The sequence below is a fragment of the Biomphalaria glabrata genome, chromosome 11 (genome assembly GCF_947242115.1).
Source record: "Biomphalaria glabrata chromosome 11, xgBioGlab47.1, whole genome shotgun sequence".
In the NCBI taxonomy this organism is placed as follows: domain Eukaryota; kingdom Metazoa; phylum Mollusca; class Gastropoda; family Planorbidae; genus Biomphalaria; species Biomphalaria glabrata.
The window spans coordinates 27,737,341-27,761,208 of record NC_074721.1 but is presented as its reverse complement, the minus strand read 5'-3'; the positions used below and the strand labels follow the sequence as shown (position 1 = coordinate 27,761,208).

The 23,868-nt window shown below is 33.1% G+C and overlaps 1 protein-coding gene across 1 annotated transcript in view; it reads right to left on the bottom strand.

The window, feature by feature from the left end:
* Positions 1 to 4,966: 4,966 nt before the first annotated feature.
* The window catches only part of LOC106052197 (transient receptor potential cation channel subfamily M member 1-like), a 93,064-nt gene continuing 74,162 nt past the window's right edge, over positions 4,967 to 23,868 (bottom strand). Inside the window, exons 27-34 of the mRNA XM_056004107.1 lie at positions 23,690 to 23,703; positions 21,651 to 22,081; positions 18,662 to 18,748; positions 16,164 to 16,214; positions 9,940 to 9,990; positions 8,097 to 8,132; positions 6,520 to 6,560; positions 4,967 to 6,394 (exon numbers count right to left, since the gene is read on the bottom strand). Of these exons, the coding sequence (XP_055860082.1) occupies positions 6,529 to 6,560; positions 8,097 to 8,132; positions 9,940 to 9,990; positions 16,164 to 16,214; positions 18,662 to 18,748; positions 21,651 to 22,081; positions 23,690 to 23,703 (702 nt within the window). The 3' untranslated portion in view covers positions 4,967 to 6,394; positions 6,520 to 6,528. The remainder of the gene's footprint in view (positions 6,395 to 6,519; positions 6,561 to 8,096; positions 8,133 to 9,939; positions 9,991 to 16,163; positions 16,215 to 18,661; positions 18,749 to 21,650; positions 22,082 to 23,689; positions 23,704 to 23,868) is intronic.

The following is a 23,868-nucleotide window of genomic DNA, read 5'->3' as shown; positions in this document are numbered from 1 at the left end:
ATTAGAAACATAATTACCGTTATAACAAATGCACATAATGTTATTCTATAACATCTTATTATTCTAGAAACATGAAAATGAAAACAGGCATCAATCATTCCTTCAACGGATACAAAAGTTACAAAATATGTGTTTGAATATAAAGCCGAGACCTTAACGTTATTAAAAATAAATACAAAGTAAGATAGTATTGTAACTGACAAATGTTTATTTAAATAGAAAACAATTTTAGACATTCGAAAAGCAACAGTCAAAATAGAAAACATGAAATCTGATATTGCGAGGTAGAGAAGAAGTAAACTGGTTGTATCCATCATCCCTTGCTGAGACAAAACAGAAATATTGAGAACGTTTCCAATGAAACTTACCCAAGCTAGAAATTGGACTGGAACACAATATGTCTAATGCAGTATAAACATTATCACTCACATCTAGTAAATAGTCTGAGTTGATATTATAGAGTTCTTCATCTGTTGATTCATTCATATTGTAAATATCTAATGAAGAAGTTTTGCTAAAATATATGAACACAGGAGTATAGAATCCTTTTTATTCAACTGACATAATGTAAAGTGATTATTACTAATTAAATTAACTAAAAAATCAGCGAATAAAAAACAAGCGAAAAAAAAAAAAACAAAAAAAAAACGATTACAATCTTCTAGTAGAGAACCTAAATGCTCACATAACTAAACTATAGTTGTATCACATAGTGCTGGATATTGGCTACTTATGTTTGCTATCTATCAGTGTCAATAATCCTAGCATTAAATGTTTAAATTTAGGTCAATTAATGAACGACATTCAGGCTTTAATATTTCGTAAGGCCCAGTTTGGGTAAAGATACGGATAATAAGTGAAAATTTAGAATTTGTATTAGGAAATAAATTCATCTTTGCATTTTAATCCATTCTTGACTACGCACAGAAGTACTACACTAGCCTTGCGTGTAGCGAAGTTATGCAGTATATCATAAGAATTTTTTTTCCTACATAGATCACGCTCAATAGCAAGAATTACCAAATGTTTCAATCTATCTACGAGAATTGTTGACCTCAAGAAATTCTTCAAAAACGTTTGAGGCGCCAAATGCTTCTATCACCAGAATCCATATTTAAGGATATTAGATAATGCAGTTTTTTTTTATTGCGCATAGGATCGGCGTTTTCAATATTGAATAATAATAATTTCTGGAGATTTACAGCACTTTTTCGTGTATTTTTTGCAATTTTAGAAGATTTCCAGATGCTCGTGGTAAATAAGGAGGCCGCGAGAAATCTTTTATAATTTATAATATGGTTTAATTAAATAATTTATGTATCCAGAATTAGCGCGGGTCCAATGAAAGTGCGAGCCTCACTGCAGTTGCATGGGCTGCAGTGGCAAAATAGCGCGTATCATATGTCTTGAGTTAACTAGGTTATCAGTAATAGGCCTTGAGATCTAGATATAGAAGACGGTGCGCTATTTTATTCTGGACACTAATTTATTAAACTGTATACCAAACTAACCGAAATAATATAGTCTGATCAAGATATTATCTTCTATTTATCTGGCTAAATTAAAAATTATTTATTTTTTAAACTTTAAAAAACTATAATGGTCAATCTAGACATTTCTAAGAGTGGCCAACAAGGTAGTAATTCTTTACTAACGATACAATCAACTTTTAAGTTTGTATAAAAATTGTTGAAGCCGTTTTTGAGATCCGTGTACAAGTTTTTTATAGACGTTTAGACGAAACTGTAAGCAAAACCTATCTGAACACATACATTTTAAATGGTTTCTGATGATAAATATATACAACCGCTTATACAAAGGTCTGAGGATAGTTATGCCGCAAAGTGTACATTCATATATCTTAAAGCTGAAACAAAAGTGAAAGCAGAAGAAACAGGAGACTAATCAAAATTGCGCTCTACAGTAAAAAACAGGCAATTCGTGTTTTAGTTAAATTATAATATTGTTAAACGATGCCACTTTTAGATATTTATACGTTATTAGTCGTCAAATTTACGTTTTCTTTCAATGGTGACTCGACAAGGAGTTAATAGCTTTAATGGGTTACTAGATCTTAAACGTTTAATCTTTTTTCTAGATAAAATAAAATCATTTACACATAAAATGTTGAAAGATCTAGATCTAGATTTATATATTTCTTACAAAATATGACCAGCGTGTCTTAGTTTGGGTATTACTGATTTGGTACTTGGTCTAGCTCCTTCATTGTGGGTAATTGGTTGATAGCGTTAGGTACTGAGATATAGACTATGCTGATTGCATAGAATTCTGAGTAATGTTGAAGTTATGTTGAAGCTGCAGTATGCAACATAAACAGCCTACGAAATGTAGGTTTTCTCATTTGTTACGAAACTTATTACTTTTTTTTTTTAATTAGATTTTTTTTATCCTTTTAAAACGGTATTATTCCAGTAAGGTGACTATGTAGATTGGCAATAAATGTGTTGAAATTTATCTAAGGCTTTATTACTCGGCAGCGGGTAAAATTTCTTCCAAAACCAGAGAGTCCATGAAGGTGTGCTAAGAAGAAAAATATAATGTTTTAATAACTGTAATTAATTCCAAAAATAGTCCTGACAGCGAGTGATTAGTAGACTATACAAAATGTTTTAGTAAATGCAATTGTTTCTAAAAGATGTCTTTATACATTTTTGACTTTTCTGTTGTCGGTATCCAATTCATGCGTGTGGTAACCTTTTTTTGCTTTTTGAGTGGCTCCAAGTAGAGTTGCCTTTTGTTGTTGTTTGTTCAAAACATACTTCAATTAGTTCGTCATTTTAACTGTTTGTTGTTGATTTAATTACAACTGTCAGGTTTAGGATTTATTTGGGTTGTTAACCAGCTGTATGCTATTAAGGTCCCGGGGTTCAACCTGACAAGAACATCACTCACACACAGTCGTACATACAGTAAACAACTAGGTGAATAATTTAAATAACAACAAAAATAAATGAATTTTAATTGTATGAAACATATATGTGTATGTACAATGAGGATGATAAATAGACAATATATATATATTAGATATATATATATATATATATATATATATATATATATATATATATATATATATATATATATATATATATATATATATATATATATATATATATATATATATAATAGGTATATATAAAGATATTATACAATAATTAATTTAATCACCTTTGCTACTGTTATCACTTGTCACCCTGGTTGTATGGTCCATCAGGCTCTAACCGACGGGCGTCACAAAACTGCCAAACTCGGTAATAGTAAAGTTAGACCTCAGATAATCGCCAATTTGACAATGACACTGGCAAGCGACGCCCACAACTCCAACACTGGCACCCTATAAACGAAATAAACACAATACTCTCAACTTCTACACTAAAACTAGAAATAGTGACAACCTCATACAGCATACAATAATAGATATCACAAACGAATAACTCACCCTAAACAGGGGTCCCAAAAAATCCAACTGAATAATAAGTCCGAGAAACTGAACTGGTACAGACAAATAACGTTTTACGGGCCAACACACCGTCCGTTACAACCAAACTCAGAGGGTGAACTGCCTCATGACAAAGAATGACCCATAGATGTCACCGGGCTTTGTGACGTAGCAAAACAATTCAAAACAAAAAAAAATACAAGACACTCTCGCCCCGTACACGTACTACCAGTAGAGGAAATAAAAAAAAACAGAGTTAGGAGAAAGAAATAGACACTTGTCTATACTATGCGACAACAACCATTGCGTTGATTTATTATAAGTGTTGTAAGATTATGTTATTACAAACACAACAAGGTAGACAACTAGAAAAAAAACACAACTTTTTCATTAGAAATAGCTTGCTATATAAAATGAAAAAGATGCTCTTATAAAATTTTTAAACTACAAACATTGTTATTCTACTTTCAAAGCTCGCTATAATTTCCATTCGTTTAAAGCGACATAGATTACAAAATTTACAGAATTTGTTATTTAAAATATTATTAATTTTCTATTTAAATAAGAAAAAAAAATATTTTCATACACTTTTCACGTTATTAAAATAATAATAAAAAATAGCAAAGTTTTTGATTCCAAAGATAAAGGATAAATTCAGAGTTTCACATGACTACAAAAACCTCTTGCCTTCTTCATATTTTCCATTATCTCTTGCAGACAAAGTCGTTTTAAGCTTGCGGTTCATTTAAGTTTTCTTTCCGTTTCCTCGCCTGAATTCAGTAATGGCCATCCTTCCAAACTTACATGTTTGTCCCGTAGCCTTTGTGCGAATTCTCTTTTTGTCCTCTATCCCAGTGATGGCAATGGAGTTGATATTTATATCACTCACGGGGGTCACCTCGTTAAGCAGTCCTCCTTTAAGCTCGCCTAAAAGATTGTCATTGGTATGCAGTTATCCCCCATAATCAAACCATTAAATTTGGATATTTGTGTTCGCCATCTCTTTTCTTGGCCAACTGTTAACAAGTAGAGTGTCATGTGGCCAGCACAACGACCAATCACCTTTACTTTCCCCAACTAAAGTCAGGTACCCATTAGAGCTGGGTAGACTCAGGGACGCCCTAAAAATCCAGAATTTCAAAATCTCAGTCTTCACGAGATTCGAAACAAGGACATTAGATTCGAAAGCCAAGCGCTGAAACACTCAGCCTCTGCGGCCCCAAACAGATTTCCTTAATATCGTCTACCTCGTAGATTGCAAGGTCTAAAATGTGACTATAATCTAATAATCTCCATTCACTTAATAGTTTAACAAAGAAACTTCTATAAAGTCTTGCAAAAGATCATTAAGATCCTGGATGAAATGAAATAACTCCGTATCTCATATCATCTATAATATAACTCTAATAACATCCTGTTTAGGTGGTCACATATCCTTATGCTATTGCATAAATATAATCAATAGCTTTAAAAAATGTAAACAATAACAAATCTATTCTAAATACATAACAAAAAAACATATTTACCTATCACATCAAATAAATTTTATTTAAATCAAAACAGCATATAAAATAATAGTTGTATATATGAAGAAACAGAATGGACTGTCATCTGGCTAAGTGTTCATTAAATACACTGCTTGGTGAATCATGCATATAGAGTTTGAGGCTTAGAAAAATATTTTACTATATTTATTTAGCCTTACACTTCAATTTTTTATAGAGACTCAAACTACTTGAAAGGTACAATTCATGCAATGAAACAGTTTGCGATTAGTAGCACCGCAGGCTCTGCCAGGCTGTAGCATGGTGTGCCAAAATCTGCCTAAGGGTCACCTGGTTAAGATTTTTCCTCAGGGTTGTCTCCCGAAGCCTTTTCCAAGGCAAAGGAGGTTTTGATTCAGAGTAGCACGCTATAAAAAGTAGTAATGTTTTTGAGATAGGGAGATAGCTGATTGTTGAAGGTTATTTTCATCTTTCGCAGCTTTCTTATAAGGCTGTCATGGTATACTTTGATACAAAAATGTGCAACAAAAATGTGCTACAAAAATTTGCTATAAAATGTGCTAAAAATTAGGTAAAAAAGTGAGCTTTTATTAAACAGTGGTTTTTCAACATTTCTGTATTAATTCATCTAAGTCTAAGACGTGGGTACTGAAAATCAATAAAACTTCCACCAAAGAAGTGCACTCTCCATTAAAGGCTATCGATTTTAAGACCACGGTAAAAAAAACTCTACTGTAGACAGTAGAGAGTCACTGATATTCGACTGTTGCTCCACAAGTGTATGTTAAGTAAGGATGCGTAACAGATGTGCCCCACCAAATGTATACGTGAATTGACTTCAAAGATAATAGATAAAAGCTTCATATCAAGATAGCTTAATATATTTTACTAAGGTTGCTAGATACAGATCTCAGACTACCAATAAAAAAGCAATAACGGCGAAGACTGGAAAAAAAAAAGATTAAAAAAAACTTTAATGGACGACCAGCAAACAATGGTTTTATTTGTTTTGTATGTGAAAACTATGAAGCTCACAGATCGTACTGCGTCATGTCTTAAGGTTTAATACAATTTTAATTATATAGAGAGAAAATAAACTAGGACAAATTTCTACACAAGCTCATTTTCCCTAGCGCTATTAGAGCATGGATTGGGTTGCCTGAGCTAGCTAGAAAAACCAGTGACTTGGTGACATAGGTAGACAAGCCAAGCCAAGCCAAGTTCAAGCGTACTTACCTCTCAACCACGCTTATACAAATAAAACAAAAATAATATATACAATATTTTTATACATGTGCATTCCAATACACGATTGAAATAAAAATTATAATGTTAAAATGATTTTCATTATGTTCCACATTTTACACGTTAAACTTGAATATTGTATTTTTTCAAGGTTTTCCATTTATTCCACATGTTGTAGCAGAGGCTGGGAAAAAAATCATATACTCTTTTTTAGTTACAAATTTAATACATAACAATATTCATTTTACTAAAGCAATGTTACCTAAAAGGGTTATCATAATCATAACATATTTACTGAACAGTACTCACATACACTGCTCATTTTGGGAAGTTGAAAACTTTTCTGATATCTAAAAAAATAAAGTTACATATTGTTATAACTAGATGGTGGTGTGGATAGATAAGTAGTCAACAAACGCAAATTGCCCAGTGCCAGCGCTAGACGGGAGTCAACGTGACGAGTAGCGACGGTCAACCGTGATGAAGATTCATTGCAAACTGGCAGTATCAGTAATTAGAAAAAAAAATGTCAAATTGAACGGAAACTAAGTGTCAAGGTGTTGATGTGCTAAGCCACAAGACTTTAAAGTTTTCTGAAAGAATTAGAGTCCGATTATAGAGACTATTTTTACATTGAAGTGCACTGGTTAAGCAGAGAAAGGGTTCTAAAACATTTTTTATGAGACATGAAACTGAACGTTTTATGATGGAAAATTAAAATGTAATGCCTAATTTGAACGACTCCGTTGCGATTGTGGGAATTGGCTTTTTTAAGTGTCAGGACATCATATCTAAATTAACTCAACAACAAAACTACAAGCAAATGAAGATAATTACGTATTTAATAGCTGACATAAGTTTAACAGACGAGCATCTAGATTGAATGCTTTAACTTGCAGCGAAATTTTCAGAAGTTGATTTACGAAACATTTCACACATTCCATGAAATAGTATAAGTGTAATATCCACGGGTTTCTAATAAAAGTGATTTATTTTTTATTTAATATTATATTTTTATCATTTCTGTTATGTGGCCCGTGACATGAGTGTCGGAAATTAAAATGTCACTAACTTTTAATGAATTGGGGATCAGATTTTAATTTAATAAATTGATTGGAACACGATTACATGTAAATAGTTTGTGCTATTCCCTAATTTCATAAAAGGACAACAAACCCAAACTTAAGATCTGACAGAACCAAACCTATACTCATTAACGAACAGAACTAAATCTTAAATTACACCAAACCGAACACGAACTTTAATAGTTATGTTCAATTTCCATCTCTAAAATCTAGTCATTCATAAGATAATTCTTTTATCTCCAAAATAATTTCTTCTTCTGTAGTTCTCACAGATAAAATGCATTTCTGTTTACTATTTACAGTCCATATGTACTTTTTTTTCAGTCAAATATAACTATTGTACTATAAAAATGTTGCTCTTCTACAGTTAATATGTAGTTTATCTACAAACAGAATGTAGTTCTTCTTGCGTCAAAACGTTGTTCGTCAACAGTTAAAATGCAGTCTTTGTACAGACAAAACATGTCACTTCCACACAGAAATGTAGTTCCTCTACAGACAAAACATGTCACTTCCACACAGAAAATGTAGTTCCTCTACAGACAAAACATATCACTTCCACACAGAAAATGCAGTTCCTCTACAGACAAAACATGTCACTTCCACACAGAAAATGTAGTTCCTCTACAGACAAAACATATCACTTCCACACAGAAAATGCAGTTCCTCTACAGACAAAACATGTCACTTCCACACAGAAAATGTAGTTCCTCTACAGACAATATATAGCACTTTTAGAGTCAAACTTTGATACGTATGCTGTTAATAACTTAATAAAAAAAATAAATGTAAAATATTTACCTTTTAATTTACGCTTAGAGAAGTAAGAGCGATATACTGTCAAAAATGAACAAAAATGTTATTTTAAAACTTACATAGTAAAAATGTATTTTTAAACATACACTCATGTGCATTTAACATACATACAAATATTATTTCAAGCGTGCTCTAATAAAAAAAGAAGTTCTAAAAAGTATTTGAAATGGCCTCAAAAGACTTATTTAAAATAGAATTCGATCATTAGGTGGTGTTACTTTATTGTCATTTATAAACTTTATTAACATCTGAATTTCTAGTGCTGGTGGTATTCCTTCTGTAATGTGTGTCTATTTAAAAGTGTTAGGCAAACTAACCCAAACATTTCTTAAACAAAATGGATTGATATTTCGGAAACAAAAACATTCAATTATTTTTATCTAAGACCTGGGTTGTGGTTTCAAAATACGGTTTCCAGTGAAGCCCAAAAGCTCAACTTAAAGAGAATTTTCTCACTCAATTCATCAAGTGTCTGTAAATAACAATCATTTTAATGAACTTCGACAATATCTCTTTGAAATGCGTTTAGTAAGGCGTATTGCAAGTATTCCGTCGTTTACAACAGCACGCAAAACGTTTGAAAACGGACTTTTATGTATTATGAATGAACGTAGACAATATCAAAGTGCTTGTTGTGATTCCAGAGTTTTCGATGTTAAATTTCTATCGGTTAAAATAACATTTTATTACCTCATTTTGTTATCGACTTTAAAGTTCAATGGTTTTTAAAAATTTGCGCATCGATTGTTAATTTATCAAAGCCTCATTAAGGTAAGCACATAAGAGGTAAGATGCATCATTTATAATAAATATTTATATATATTTATAATTCCAATCCATTCGGTGGTAGAATTACTTAGTAGGCTTACAAATTCAAAAACTTCAAATGCTTCAGAGGAAGTTTTAAAAAAATGATTTCGCACATTCATATAATTTCTGTCCATAGATTTTACTAAGATGGAGACTATGTTTTTTTTTTAACATTAGAGTATTATATTATTTTATAGTGGAGAATACGATTCTGTATAAAAGTGGTTTTAATTGTCTAACAGAAGCAAGTTTCTCTTTTACAGTGGAAGAATCAGTTTTAATACAAGTGCATCCGTTTTTTAATTGAGAAGTATTCAATTCTTATACTGACTAGAAGTAGAGTAGCAGTCAGATGTTTTACAGAATAGAATGTGATTTTTTACAGAGTACGTTTTTTTTTTCATTGATCAGTATTCGATCCTTATAATGATTCCGTTTTTGAGTAAAGTTTGAATCTTACACAGATGCTGATTTAATTCATTTACAGTAGATAAGTTCATTCTTTCACAGAAGACAAGTCGATTGTTTAGCTGAGGAGGATTCTAAATTTTCAAACTTTCAATTATTCAGTATTTTACGTCAGAGTTTATCCAGTGATCTACGTCTCCTAGACTGGTTTTGGACTGCATTTTGTTTAAAGATTTGTGTTACTCTGCGTAGGCTGGAGGCAATGCAATAATTTATTTAAGCTGTGTTCCGCGTAGAAAACTAGTGTTCCGCGTTATCTAAAAAGGTATTCCACGAACTATTGAAATATTTGACAACCGTGTAAATCAATCTTTCTTAAATATAAGCAAAGTAATCCTTTAAATATTCAACATTTGTGTTGAAAAAGTTTGTGGAAAAATTTGGGAAAAACTTTTCAACAGTAGCGTCATAAATGGGATGGTATCAATAGACATTAATTGCGTTGTTCGTTTTGAGTTGAATAAAATAACAACATAATGACATTCTCCTTCCAGGAGAGTAAGAATTATAATTTTTCATAACAAAAACGTATCTAGGTAACAAAAATTACCTTTTTCAATGTATCCAGAATGTTTCTTTTTATGAAAACCTGATAAAATATCTAGAGAGAAAAACGTGGGAATTAAAAAAAAAACATTTAAAATACCAGCATTTTATTTTAGAGAAAATGCGTTACTCATCTTCTAAAATATAAAGCTGAAAGTAAGAAGAATGCATGTATCTATGTTTGTTTGTTTGCATAAATGTATGTAATCCAAATCGTTGGACCAATCGAAATAAAACTTGGCAAAAAAGTTTCCTTGATCATGGCGAGTATGTAGTTTATGTTTAATGCCTAACGCCCACAATCGATAAGCCATAAACATGTAAACCAATTTCCACACCCTACTTTTATTTTCGTGGCAAAATGTTTGTAAAAATGTTAATGGAACATTTGCCATGTTTGACAAAGATCTAAATGTCATCAAATACATCAGTAATACCCAATCTAATGCTTCAGACTGCGGGTCATATCCAGCTAGTTTTAAAATAATCGTAGCAATAGTTAATGTTACTTTTCTGGTCTTGCTGTTATGCCCCACTTGTGTGATTTAAATTAAATTATAGGACCCGCGCTAATAAAATTAGCGTATTAGTAGCGTATTATTAGTGTATAAATTATTAAATTAAACAATTTTATAACTTATAACAGATTTCCCGCGATCTCCTGTTGATTTAGCAGGAGGTCCTGGAAATCTACCTCCTGAAATTGGAAAATATACGAAAAAGTCCTGGAAATATCCGGAAATTATTAAAATCTTTTGAAAACTCATACAAAGCTCCTGAAATATATAAACGAAAGATGCCTTTTTTTCGCCTCGTAAATTACCTAGGATAACTCCCTCTGTCCGAGTTGCAAAAATAAATGAGTGATCCTTCCATTGTGTCCAAACTCTTGAGCGTGCTCTGTGGCCTCGATAGTTACTACAGAGTAGATTTCCCCCCCCCCCACTTTTTAACGTGAGGTGATATTACAACTGTCTGGCCCTGCTATTTTGTGTCTACGTGTTCTCCCCCCCCCTTTTTTTCTTGTTTTCTCGTGGACTATCCGCAGAGTGATCTTTCCTTTACTTCTTGCTTGCTTCTCGACCAAACTGTTGAGGGAAGAAGATTATTATATATAGATACATTGAAATTAATTTCTTAATGTGTTAAATAAATCAGTAATGATCTCGTCACATCTAAAGGTTTCTAATACAACTATTCACCATTATACAAGCCAGGTTGGGAAAAACACACATATATGTTTCAACTATATGAAAAAAATTATTTGAGTTCAAAAGCTAAAATATGCAAGAAATAAAACGAGATCCACACTAGTAATACAAGCCACCAACACAGTTACAGCCATAATTACAATCCCAAAAACCTCCGTCATAACCGCTTATGCATCCGAAGCATAGTTTAAGAAACGGCTTTTCAAACTAGACTATTTAAGGCTTCCAGTGTACCCACTTTCGACTCAAATTGTCTAATTTGTTTTAGGATTGCATTCACCCAGTTTATGTTTTGATGCGTCATTCCAAGTATCTCAAAGATATCAGGTTCTATTTCAAATATAAAGGTGTCAGGATATTCGTCTTTTTTCATCAGAGACTTGCCACAGACATACGTACAGAATGTATTTGTTTCTTTCTAAGTTTTTCAAGCCTCGCAATTTATTTCACCTGTATGTAGTTTAATTAGTCTAACTTCTTTGTCTTTCTTGTTCTTTCCTATTCTGGGCTGCTTAATCCCATTTGTAGACAATATTTGTTGTCAATTGAGGTCAAGCTCTCAACGGAAGAAAATGAACAATTTAATTTTAAAATAACACAAAGTTTCATCTATTTCCAAGAATTAGCCAGAAACCACTGTCTCTTGTTCGTCTCTATCTCTGTCTTCCCCTTGTAAAGTAAAGTTCCCTTCCAGACCTTGTTATCTATGTAGCAAAGTTCATGTGTTAACGAGGGTGTCATGTAGCAAGCAGAACGACCAACTATCCTTTACTTTTCCCCAAATAACGTCAGGTACCCAGAAATGTATGTGATAAGTATGTATTGAATGGAAATCAACATCTTTGGACCAATCTTGATAAAACTTGGCATAAATGTTTCTTGGATACTATTTCGAACAGTGACTATGTAAACTAGCTTGAGACCATTAAAAAAATAGTTGCCCAGCTCTTTGAAAATATTACTATTTCATGGATTTAGGTCATATAGCCATATTTATATGATGCAAAAACGAAAGGTAATGCATGTTCCATTTAAATCCAATTTTAAGAACTTCACTTTGCAAATATTGTTTTTTTTTACTTCTGTGACAGGTGGGGAAATGTGACGTGTGTTTGGCACGTTTTATGTCTAGGGGATGATTATTTTTAATGCTATCACACCCCCACTTATCAGCATATGAATCGGGAGCAGACACGCAACGAGACAAAGCAATGAAAGGTAGATACAAAAGTTAAAATAAAGAATATTTATTTACATAAATATACATATAAGGATAAAAAGGGGGAGGGTTTGCATCTATCTCTAGTATATTCTATATTTAATCATCACTCTTGCACCTAATAAGAGAGTATGTCACTTTGTCCTCTGACTTAGCTGGTATTCCTGTTGATGTCGCAGCTGGCTGTGTCCTAGCTTGAGTTTCTGCAGCTGGAGGTGGCGCTCTAGCGGATAGAGGGACGCCGGTGATATAGTTCTTGTGGAGTCTCAATCCCAAGTTCTAGTATCGGTAGTGGGCACAAGGTTACTGCGGGCAGAGGCTGATCTGCCGTGGGCAGCGTAGTTGACAGGATATGTCCAGTGAGTTGCAGAGGGTTGGCGTAGCTATGACGTCTCGCACAGACCTGAGTCCATAGGGACGTCGCACCTAATAAGATGACAGGTGGGCTGTCGAATAGGCGGGCAATGCCGATAGCGCCAAGTGGTAGAGTTGTGTAGATCTCAGTAGGCAAGTGCAGTGCTGAATAGCACTAAGCACAAATGCAGGTGAATAGATCGTTGATCCAATGAATAAAGAGGCAGGTCAGTGAGCTAGGGCAGTGCTGAATAGCACTAAGCACAAAGGTAGTAGGTGATTCTTGATATCAACTAAATAGGCAATAGGTGATTCTCGGTAGCAAATACAGTGCTGAATAGCACTAAGCATCTAAATAGGCAATAGGCAGACACCTGAGGGAGGCTGCGGATAAATAAAGACAAGTTAGGACATGTCTCTCATACATCCTATCGATGCCCTCGACTGAGGTGCATTCGTCAGATTGGTAAAATTGCTTTAGAGCACAAGGGGGAGATGATGACAAATGGGATTTGGAAAATAGATGGATGATAGTAGCAATATCAAAATGTACATAAAAGGGGAAATAATAACATAAAATGTACATAGAAGGGGAAATAATAATCTCAAATGAACAACACAGGTGGATAGAGAAAGAAAAGGGGGGGGGTTGAATTGGGCGGTGGTCAGCGACCCAGATGATTGTTTACATATGACCGTGGGTCGAGAACAATGGAGCGCGCTTGAATGGTGTGTCCGTTCAAGCGGCGCAACTCTCAGAGTAAAATGAGTAAAGGGGAGATAATTCAATACAGGGGAGATAACTCATATCTCCTTTCTAAGCGCAGTATTAGTGCGATAGTAAAATCATCAAGGCGATCAACCGAGATAAAGGAAATAAAATAAGGTGTACAAATATATACATGGTTGCATCAATGATCAATTGAGCAACGTAGCATTAATAGATTAATGCAATACTAAAACATATACATAGCACATGTTTATGTTTTCTACTTACGCCAGTGAGAAATACACAATGCACTAATTAAATATAAATGAACTAAGCAAAATACACATGATGATATCCAATGGAAATAGCACAAAAGTAATTAAGATGGAACTTGTGATTAAGTTCGGCTTACCACCAGGTATTCCTCTAGGAGGGAGAATAAATGATATAGTCCAGACTCGATCGACAGCGATAGAGGAGTGAAAGGGTCTGGCTTGATTTGAATCTACTTATATACCGGCCTGGAGAATGTGGGCGGACACAGGAAATGTCCTAGGCTAAGAATTATCTTACACGTGGGTGAATTAGACTTAAGATGGGAGCGTCGAGAGGCACTTTGACTCGAGTAATCTCCTAGATCAAAGAGAGAAGTAGGAGAAAGGGGGGGGGAGGAGTGACTTGCATTCCACACAAGGTGGTGTCCACTGCGGCTGTCAGACATCCTGTCGATAAGATCAAAGTCTGTGCGTATCTTTGCCCCGGTCAAGGGAAGATAAGTCGGAAGACGCGTCCTAGCTATCTCCAATGTGGTCAACTAAGTCTAGCCTGGAGAGGAAAAGGTGGCGCGGGTGAAGAATTTGGGGGTAGGATGGGGAAATAATTAAAATAAAATAAATAAATAATGAAAAATAATAATTAATGCTGTGATAATTTAGAGTGACTCTGACAGCGAGTTTTTGACTTGTCACAACTTCGACACACAAAAATACAAAATATCATCCATTCATTTCATTATTTAATAAAACTAAACTTTTTACTTTAACATATGAACATTCTAAATATATTTTATTCATTTCATATTTTAATCCAATTAACCTTCACATTTGTTTTTATGTTTTTTTAAGAAATTATACTTACATACGTTTGCTATAGCTGCGAATTTGCCGAAAGGTTCGATATCGCGCGAGTCTTACATTAGTTACTACCGAAAGGTCACGCATGCACCAAACAGAAAACTTGCTATTCTTAATCAGCTCGATTAGCTATTTTTTTAACTCCATGAATAATATTTTTAAAAAATTTTCACGCATTCGCTGTATTTCTAACATTATTCTTTTGTTTAATTGTTTCTAATACAATATATTAGTAATATAAACTTAAGACCCTCGTGACGCGGGTAATATCTGGCTAGTAAATAAATAAATATATATATATATTTATTTATATGTATATATATGAAGAGACCCACATTTAGGTGACTGATAGTGAACGCATAAATGTGACGACATAAATCCAAAGCGAGACAGCAGCTTTGCTAGACAGTTGAGGCTAGGCTTTCATAAAGGTGTCATGGTATATGTAGTGGAGTGGATTTATTTTTCAGGAAACACCGGCCACCCCGATATCCAGGTGACCCTTCCCCCCTAGATGGCACCTTGTGTCCGCGCATAAAAAGGCAGACAACGTGGGCACTGTCCATTCTACCGGCATCTTTTGTCACAGTAGTGTCCGTATGTTACTGGGCCTACGTCGTCTTTACTCCCTTTTGTGCCTGGTTCTACACCATGTGTTTACGTATGGCTGCAGGTAATCACATTTTACGTATTTATATTAGATTGTAATTTTAATTAGTAGTTTATATAGAATATCACTACCGCGGTTTTTGTTCATGTTGGACTACTCTTTTTTTTAGAAGCCAGCATGTGGATGAATTCATTTATTGAAATGCGTTCCTGTAGTACACTAGACGAAATAGTTCCTATAGAATGCTAACTGTCCATCTTGTAAATGTATTTTTACAACCAGTGTGTAAATACTGGCTTCTAAAAAACAGTGTATTTGTGAGTGTACATATTTGTTCTATTAAATTGTTGTAGTCTTTTGTAAGGAAAGTAAAGAGCGAAACTCTTCAAACAATGTATATATATATATATGTTAGTTTTATGTAGAACAACTAGTTGATTTATTTTTAGAGAACTATGTTGTCATTTATTTTTTTAATGTTTTTGGTGTTCCATATCTCTCTTGTGTTTGTAAAAGGGATGATTGGTTCACACTATAAGATTTTCTTTTTGTTTTTCGTTAGATCTAGTATTTAGGCCTATTAATTATGTTTAGTTTATGTTTATTTGTAATTATGTTTTATGTTTGCCTTTGGCAGGTCTTTAATGTATAATCAACAGTTTGGAATCGTCCTACGAGTTGCCTTCGTCATGTCATTTAGTTCGTTCTGTGCCAAACCCACCACATATATAAAAGTGACTGAGACTAGACTGCTCCCGTTGTGAATTAAACCGTCAAACTTCATACGCCTGTTGGTTGTACCCTCTATTTGAGGAGTTGTATTATTCGTCTGCAAGTCTGTAGTCAAGATCTCGCCAGTAATCTGACACGTACAGAAACACGCAACCTATTCACTGAACAGTACACCTTAAAAAGACGCAGATTAGACTTCACATATCCACATATATTCAAAAACACTAATTATATTTATTTTGTAAATCCAAAAAAATTACCTTTCATATCTCTTCGATTCACAACTCGTAATCCTTTAACAACCCATCTATCTGCTCCAAATAAATGAGAAAAAAACAACATGTAAATATAATCAATAATTGTATATACATATATATATAAGGGTTTGTCGTAATGTGTACATTGAGTGCTTTATCCATTATTTATTGAAACGACGCTTTTTATAGTAACTTATTTTTTATTTTTTTTTTAGGAATTAAGAGAAATCAAGATTTTTCTAATTTTTTTAAATATTATTTTTTAGTAATGTTATATAATAAAGCTGATATTAATATAAGTATTAAAGTAATGTTGCTTGACTATAGACATAGATCTGTTTTTATGAATTTGAAACATTACAAAGGCATATATAGTGTATATATAGTGTATAGCAATAAATAAACTGTAACATGTCTAAGATTAATTGATGTTTTTTTTTTAAATAAATGATCTTTTTACCTTCTGAAGAGATTTTTTTTTATCACAGATTCCTTCTCAACTTAATTAGAACTTATTATACGATTTTTTATAACACTTCCAGACTTTTCGATATATGAGACACATGATATAAAGGTTATTTGATTATATGGCCCAGGGTTAACGAGGGTATCTAGGAAGTGCAGTAAGACAAAGAAAAGCAAAGTTCTGTAAAAATGCGAGCCTGACGAAGGAGAAATGTTTATAATTTAAATAATTATCAATAGGAACTTTCATACTATTTAAAGGGCTGTTCTAGATAAAAATGTGTTTTTAAAATTACGTCTAGAACAATCATGTTCTCGTATTTCTCAACCAATCCAGTATTTATATTTATATCATTGGGGTAGCCAGGATTACCTGTTTTTTTTATGGTGGGAGTTCTAACACGAAATATATATATATATATATATATATCATAATAAAAAAATTAGTATGTGTGTGTGTGTGTTTGAAAATAATTGATCTTCGTTAAATTCTTACCCTTCATTCTTTAGAAATTTTATTGTACCCCAGAAAAGGTTCTTTCTGGAGTAATAAAAAATGTAGACAATGGACACCCTCACCTTTGTTATCAAGGGAGTCTAGGGGAGCGCTGATAGCTCATCAAACTAGACTCGGGGCAAAGCCCCACCGCCAAGCACTATTTTCGGTATTTAAAACAAAAACAAATGCATATTCTGCGATATCTTCAGTGTATTATACTGCTATTAATAAATTTTATTTGAAAAACCTAATCTGTTATTTTTACTTATGACTGCAAGTCGTTCAGCGCATTGGCTGACAGCCAGTTGTCTCCACAAAATTAAGTAGCTGGCAATGTCTAAAGCCTCTTCACACATGGCTCTGAGGTCCTCATTGAAAGTGTGGTGGCGAGTTATACAAGGATTTCCCTGTTTTCAGCTTTCCTTGTAATGGCCCCCATGTCATCTTAAGTCTTTGTGGACGTAATTCAATTTATCAGAGAACATGTCCAGCAAATCTCGTGCGACGCTCTGTCACAATCTCATTAAGTGGCAATCTCCAGTTCGAGATAGGATTTCCTTGATTGAGATCCAATCTTAATAACTGACTCTTTAAATTGTATATTATAATCTGGCTCTCTATTATATAAAACACACCATTAAGATTTGAAAAAATAATGTATCCTTTTCATTCTTTGAATAAATACGCAAACCTTATATCTAATTAATGAAAATAAAAGTGATATAATTGCATTTTATTTTTTAAAATTTGCATATTTTATTTTCCGTAATATATATATATATATATATATATATATATATATATATATATATATATATATATATATATATATATATATATATATTGTTAAGACATGATTAGGATTAAGTTATTTGTTTCGGGAATTAGGTAAAGTTTTACTTAGTGACGAATGAAGTGATAGATCTTTAAAAAGTAAGAACTCTCTGGGATTTGATGAGACAAGGAGCTTTTCCTATCGAAACAAAGATAAGGATTTTATTGCGCTAGAAGAAATGACATTTGACGGTTCCCTCTATTGGTATTAAACGTTCTTTGTTCAAGTATTGAGTTCAGTGTTACCTCCAGTTGGACTTAGTTACATTTCAAGTACTAGACACCGCGGAAGAGCCTAACAATATATATATATTGTTGTAACCCTGTTCCTCCCTAACTAACCTTTTTTTTCCATGTGCTAACTACAGGATTTTTGTTTATGCTATAAATATGTTAAGAAACTTGAGGTATGAGTTTGCATTTCTTGACTGAGAATTGAGGATTGTTTTATATTGATTAGTAAATCGGAATATGTAAAATTGACTTGGAGATTGTGACGTTATTTCTTTTTATCGGGGATATCAATTGATCATAATTGGAATGTGGTTCTGTAATTGAGGAGATACCAGCTGTTGGTGAGCTATTTTCTTTAGTTCAATCCCATGTCTATATATATATATATAATAGGCGTAGCCAGGGGGTGTTCCTGGGTTTCCTATACCGACGTTAATGTAAAAGTGAAATTAAAAGCAGAATTCCTTACTTGTAGATGGAAAATCTGGTGAAACAGAAATTCGGCCCACCAATGGACGATATTTTTTTTTATATGCAATCATTGGTTCTGGTATTACTGAAAATATTTTAAAAACAATTGTAAGACACGTTACTGTCTATCAAATATTTTTAAAACAATAGTAAGACACGTTACTATCTATCAAATATTTTGAAAACAAAAGTAAGACACGTTACTGTCTATCAAATATTTTTAAAACAATAGTAAGACACGTTACTGTCTATCAAATATTTTTAAAACAATAGTAAGACACCTTACTGTCTATCAAATATTTTTAAAGAAATGCGAAAATGCTATTCAGGTATTTATACATTTTATAAATAATAATTAGATTTTGAAGAATAATAAATATAATTTTAAAAGTAAACACACTTACTGTCCTGTAAAAAAGTGATAACAGTTTAATCTTAAATATAGTGTGTACTTTATTTTTTTTAAAATCAAAACTTCAATCTTATCTTAACCTAAACTTCAATCTTACTTTTTGTAAAATAAGCAAATAGTACACCTCAAGCTGCGTTAGTGAAAAAAGCATCTAGCTTTAAACGCCAGAGCAAAGGACATTTAGAAATGACAACTATGCCCTGGGGAAGTATTTAGATTAAATATCTTAGGTACTGGCGTTTACGAACAATAAAAAAAAGATATAATGTATTAACAAGATTGCAAAGAGAGCTTGTGTTATCTTACAAACTCAGATAAGACCCCCGTCGGATCCCTATGAGATCCACATATTTGCAAAGAATTCACAAAAAGGTCATTTTAATATGATTTTCAAAAGAAATAATGTTTCAAACACAAACACTCTTTTGGCGTTGTAATATGTTGTTTTTATTCTGTAAAATATTTTACATTTTTTGGATGTTTCTTTAAATTTAAAAATATTTTACTTTCTAGTCCAAACCTCCGCCACAACTTAACAAACTAAAAGCCAATTATTGATAAAGAGATATATTGCACATTTCGGCATGACAATTACCGAATAAATACAATATGTTAGACGAGCGATTTTAGATAATCTTTTGGCTTTAATTTGTAAATAAAAAAAAAAGAACAGGTATCGAGTATGTACTTCGTCAACGTCTGATCGATGTCCCAGTACAGTTTAAATTGTGTATTTAAATTAGTAATAAGACATAGAGTAATATTAAAATGCTTGCTCTTTATTGACGTTTGTGTGTGTGTGTGTGTGTGCTATAAACGGAAAAGCATATCAAAATTCTGCAGTTCTAAAATTTAAAAGAAACAATGTTTATTAACACTTCCTTTATTTTGTACACCTAATGAAAAAAAAGCTAGCTCTGTGGCCTTTTAAGTCTCGAGAGACGCTCATTTTCCTTTGCAACTTCTTTTATGACCTAAGAAACCAATCCTTGATGCACAGGTAAGGCATATCTAATAACTAGGCGGAGTTCCATTTTCACCCTTTCCCTTCTACTGCTGTGTATGGTATCTGCAATCTGGGACAATTCCTTTATCTCACTTTTTAGGCGATAGCCATACAGTATGTCTTGTTGAAGTCGACCTTCTGGTATCCTATGAACTTAGCTAAGTTATCTAAGGAGTCTGCTACTGAAAACACAGCGAAAGTCTTGGCCCTTTGCTCTTTGTAGCAAATCTTTAGAGGTTATTATATTTAAAAATCCGCCTTAGGCATCGGCGGTGGAAGATATTTAGCTTTATTTCCTGCCATGATTAGGTTGGTCATATTTTACTCCCAAATAACAATGTTCTCATCGCACAGGTCTGGTATGCTAAGACTTTGTTTATCTTAGTCAGAAAGGTATTGTCCCACATAATGCATATTTCACATTTCGTTGGCGTTTCAGTATACGCCAATCACCTAGAAACTGATTACCGGTAACTACCATTCTTTTATTTTAGAGACATACTGCTAGAGATGGAGTGACCTATCTATTATTGAGAAAATCATGGGTGTAAATTTGCGAGTGCCCGGCGGCCATCACGTCGAAACTCGCCTCTCTTTCATATTGACCGGTCCAAAGGATGTAACGCCATCGCTATTTGGGGTCAGGTAGCAGTAGGAGTTTATTAGAGAGCTGTAGTCTTTCTACTGCCCCCCCCTTACCTACGGGCTTCATAACTGGAGTTTTTATTAGGTTCTACTCACTTAGCCTTAGACCTCACAAGGCAGTGAGGCTATTAATCTATAGCTAGGGTTTTGGTTTTGTGGCAGCAGAGCGTATCTGCACGACGTCTGCCATGACTGCCACACATCTTGTGACCACCTCTTCTCCGAGATCCTTGCAGATTTGCATGAGGCTTCAAAGCATCAGTTTCCATCTGTCACCACAAGGAGGTAATGCATATTACTTTCCTTGTAGAAGCTATGTACTGTCAAGAGAGACTTACAAAAGTGCTCAACTTTCACAGATGCTAGCCAGCAGCGGCAACAAGTCAAGCTACCTAATTAGAAACTGCATACAACCTTTACAAAATTTAATTTCACTGTATTTAATACAAGTTACTTTGGTAGAATTATTTAATTTTCAAAGTTTTCTATCTTTTAGAATCATTTGAGGTAAGGCATCCTGCATGGCAATGCTGTTTGCGCAATTGACTTTCTGGATTTATTCGTTCGGATTTAGCGATAGTCCCAGGTTCAAATTCTGCCCCCTCCCATTCCATTAGGACTAAAAAAAAAATAAATAAATAAGTATTGCTTTTATGTAGCGTTACTTGCATGCTCAGGGCACTATTTTTTTTCTCATTTGTGGACCAGTAGGAGGGGGAAATTATCTAGGAAGTAAATTATCTTCTCTGAAGGAACATCTCAAACATGTAATATACAACAAAAGATCCCATTTCTTTGAGTTTTTGCATTGACCAATAATATTGTTGTTTTTAATTGTTGATATTATTTAAAATGTATTCACTTAAATTAATAAGTGTATCGACTTTTGTAAATATAGGATTATTTGGGTCATAAAATACTGACCTGTTTGGGCACCAATGTCGCAGTGTTCTTGAGTTTTTTCATTGTTGTATTTTGTGGAATCTGTTTCAGTTTCTTTGTCACAAATTTCTTTTGGTGGTATTTTAGTTTCTTCGTTGTTGTATTTTGTGGAATCTGTTTCAGTTTCTTTGTCACAACTTTCTTTTGGTGGTATTTTAGTTTCTTCGTTGTTGTATTTTATGGAATCTGTTTCAGTTTCTTTGTCACAACTTTCTTTTGGTGGTATTTTAGTTTCTTCGTTGTTGTATTTTGTGGAATCTGTTTCAGTTTCTTTGTCACAACATTCTTTTGGTGATATTTTTGTTTTTTCTTCTTTATTTCTTTTTTGGAATTTGTCAGTTACTTTGTTGTAATTTCCAATTGATTGTGATAGAAATTCGTTGTCAGTTATGCTAGTTGTGGATGTTATTGTGCTTAAATAAAAAAAAAGAAATATATAAATATAAGTACATTAGATCAGTTGTCACGTGATTCGCACTCTCTCTATCCCCCATCTCTCTCTTTCTCATTTTATTTTAAGGCACCTTAACCTCAATAATGTACACTTAAAACGCTATAAAATATAAAAGTGGAACAATAAAAATTAATAACTATCTTTTTTATACATTTGTCATTGAGAAATAAAGAATATATTTTATTTTAAGTCCTATAAACACATTTTAATGTTTTCAAAATGTATAGGTCATATGTTTCATAAAAGGACATAACAAGCATATAAGAATTTGGGCATAAAAATTCTACAAAAATATCCCTTCACCTCTACTTCACCTTTTTTCTCCACTTCCGTCTCGAAATGAATAAAAAATCCTCAATTATTTTATATTTATTGTTTTGCCTGCCTCTTATCTTTTTTCCTGGTACCGTTTCTTGAAAGAAGGTCTTTGTGAGCTCTAACGACCTTGTAATATGACCATATCATTTTGGTATGCATTTTTATACAAGGTTCATCCTGCTTTGAATTTCATCATCTGCTATGCTGTATTTATGGATGATGCCGTTTAAAACATCTTAAAAAAACTTGGTATGGAAGTAGGTCATATAGCCATTTTTACATGAGAAGAATGGAGAAAGAAGGTTGACAGATCTTGGGTGGTGCCCAGCGGTGCAGCAGACAAAGTGGTAGGTGAAAATGAAGTTCAATGTGAACCTGGCCTGATGTCATATAATGATTATGCCAATGAATAATGGTGTAAAGTTTCAATTTGATCGAGCATATGTGTAACTACTTGTAGAAACATTTAATCAGAAAGACAGACAAATGAGTTAACATAAACTTTGCACACACAAAAATAAAGCGTATATAAGCTTTATAAGATATGATTACGATTGAAATAGAAAAGAAACTCAACATACCTTCATTTCAAAAAAGATAAATAATGGATTTAGAAGACTTGGTAGCTATAGAAGGACATGGCGCTAAGGCAGGATTCAAAGAAGTGGGGAAGTCTGAGCCTCTAGGGCCTGTTGATTTTCTCGTTCACGGGTTTGGAGTAATAAGATTAAAAAGGGAAATGGATGGAAGTGGAGATGACTTGACATGGTCCAGGAGAAGCAACATTAGCTATATTATCATGGGCCTAGGAAAGTGGCTTTTTTATGTGAATTTTTTGCTTACTTAGAAAGGGAAGTGGTACTTCAGTGGTATTTTAGCGTTAAAGTCAATTTTTGGAAAGGGTCAATAATTAAAGGCTTTAATAGAAATATATAAATGCTGCGTCTAATTTAGGGAAACTGGGTACATTTTGTGTTTGCGTATTTCAATATAAAAGTTTAGTTCCCTTACAGACCTTAAAATCAGTGGTACAATTAATGTTTAGGTCATCTGTTTCTTTGGTTAGCGGTTAACGAACTAATCCCGAATCCCGAAATTTAAATTTCCCTGTCTTAAGCAAGATTCAAACACAGGACCCCAGCTTCAGAATTTAAGAGTTTAAGCAGTTAATAAGCAAAGGAATAGCAGAATAAAATTACATTAGTATTGCTATGCTATTTCATGTAGTGTTATTTATTGCACTACTTACCTTTCTTCTAATAACTGAAAAAAAAAGTAATTTAACAGGTGACACAAATTACGTTTTTTTTTTAATAAATTTATAATATATATGTTATAATAATAATAATATATATGTTGAATTAAAAATATTTTTAGGTTCTATTTAAAAAAAAAACAATAAGGTCGTGACAATTGAAATTCTCTATT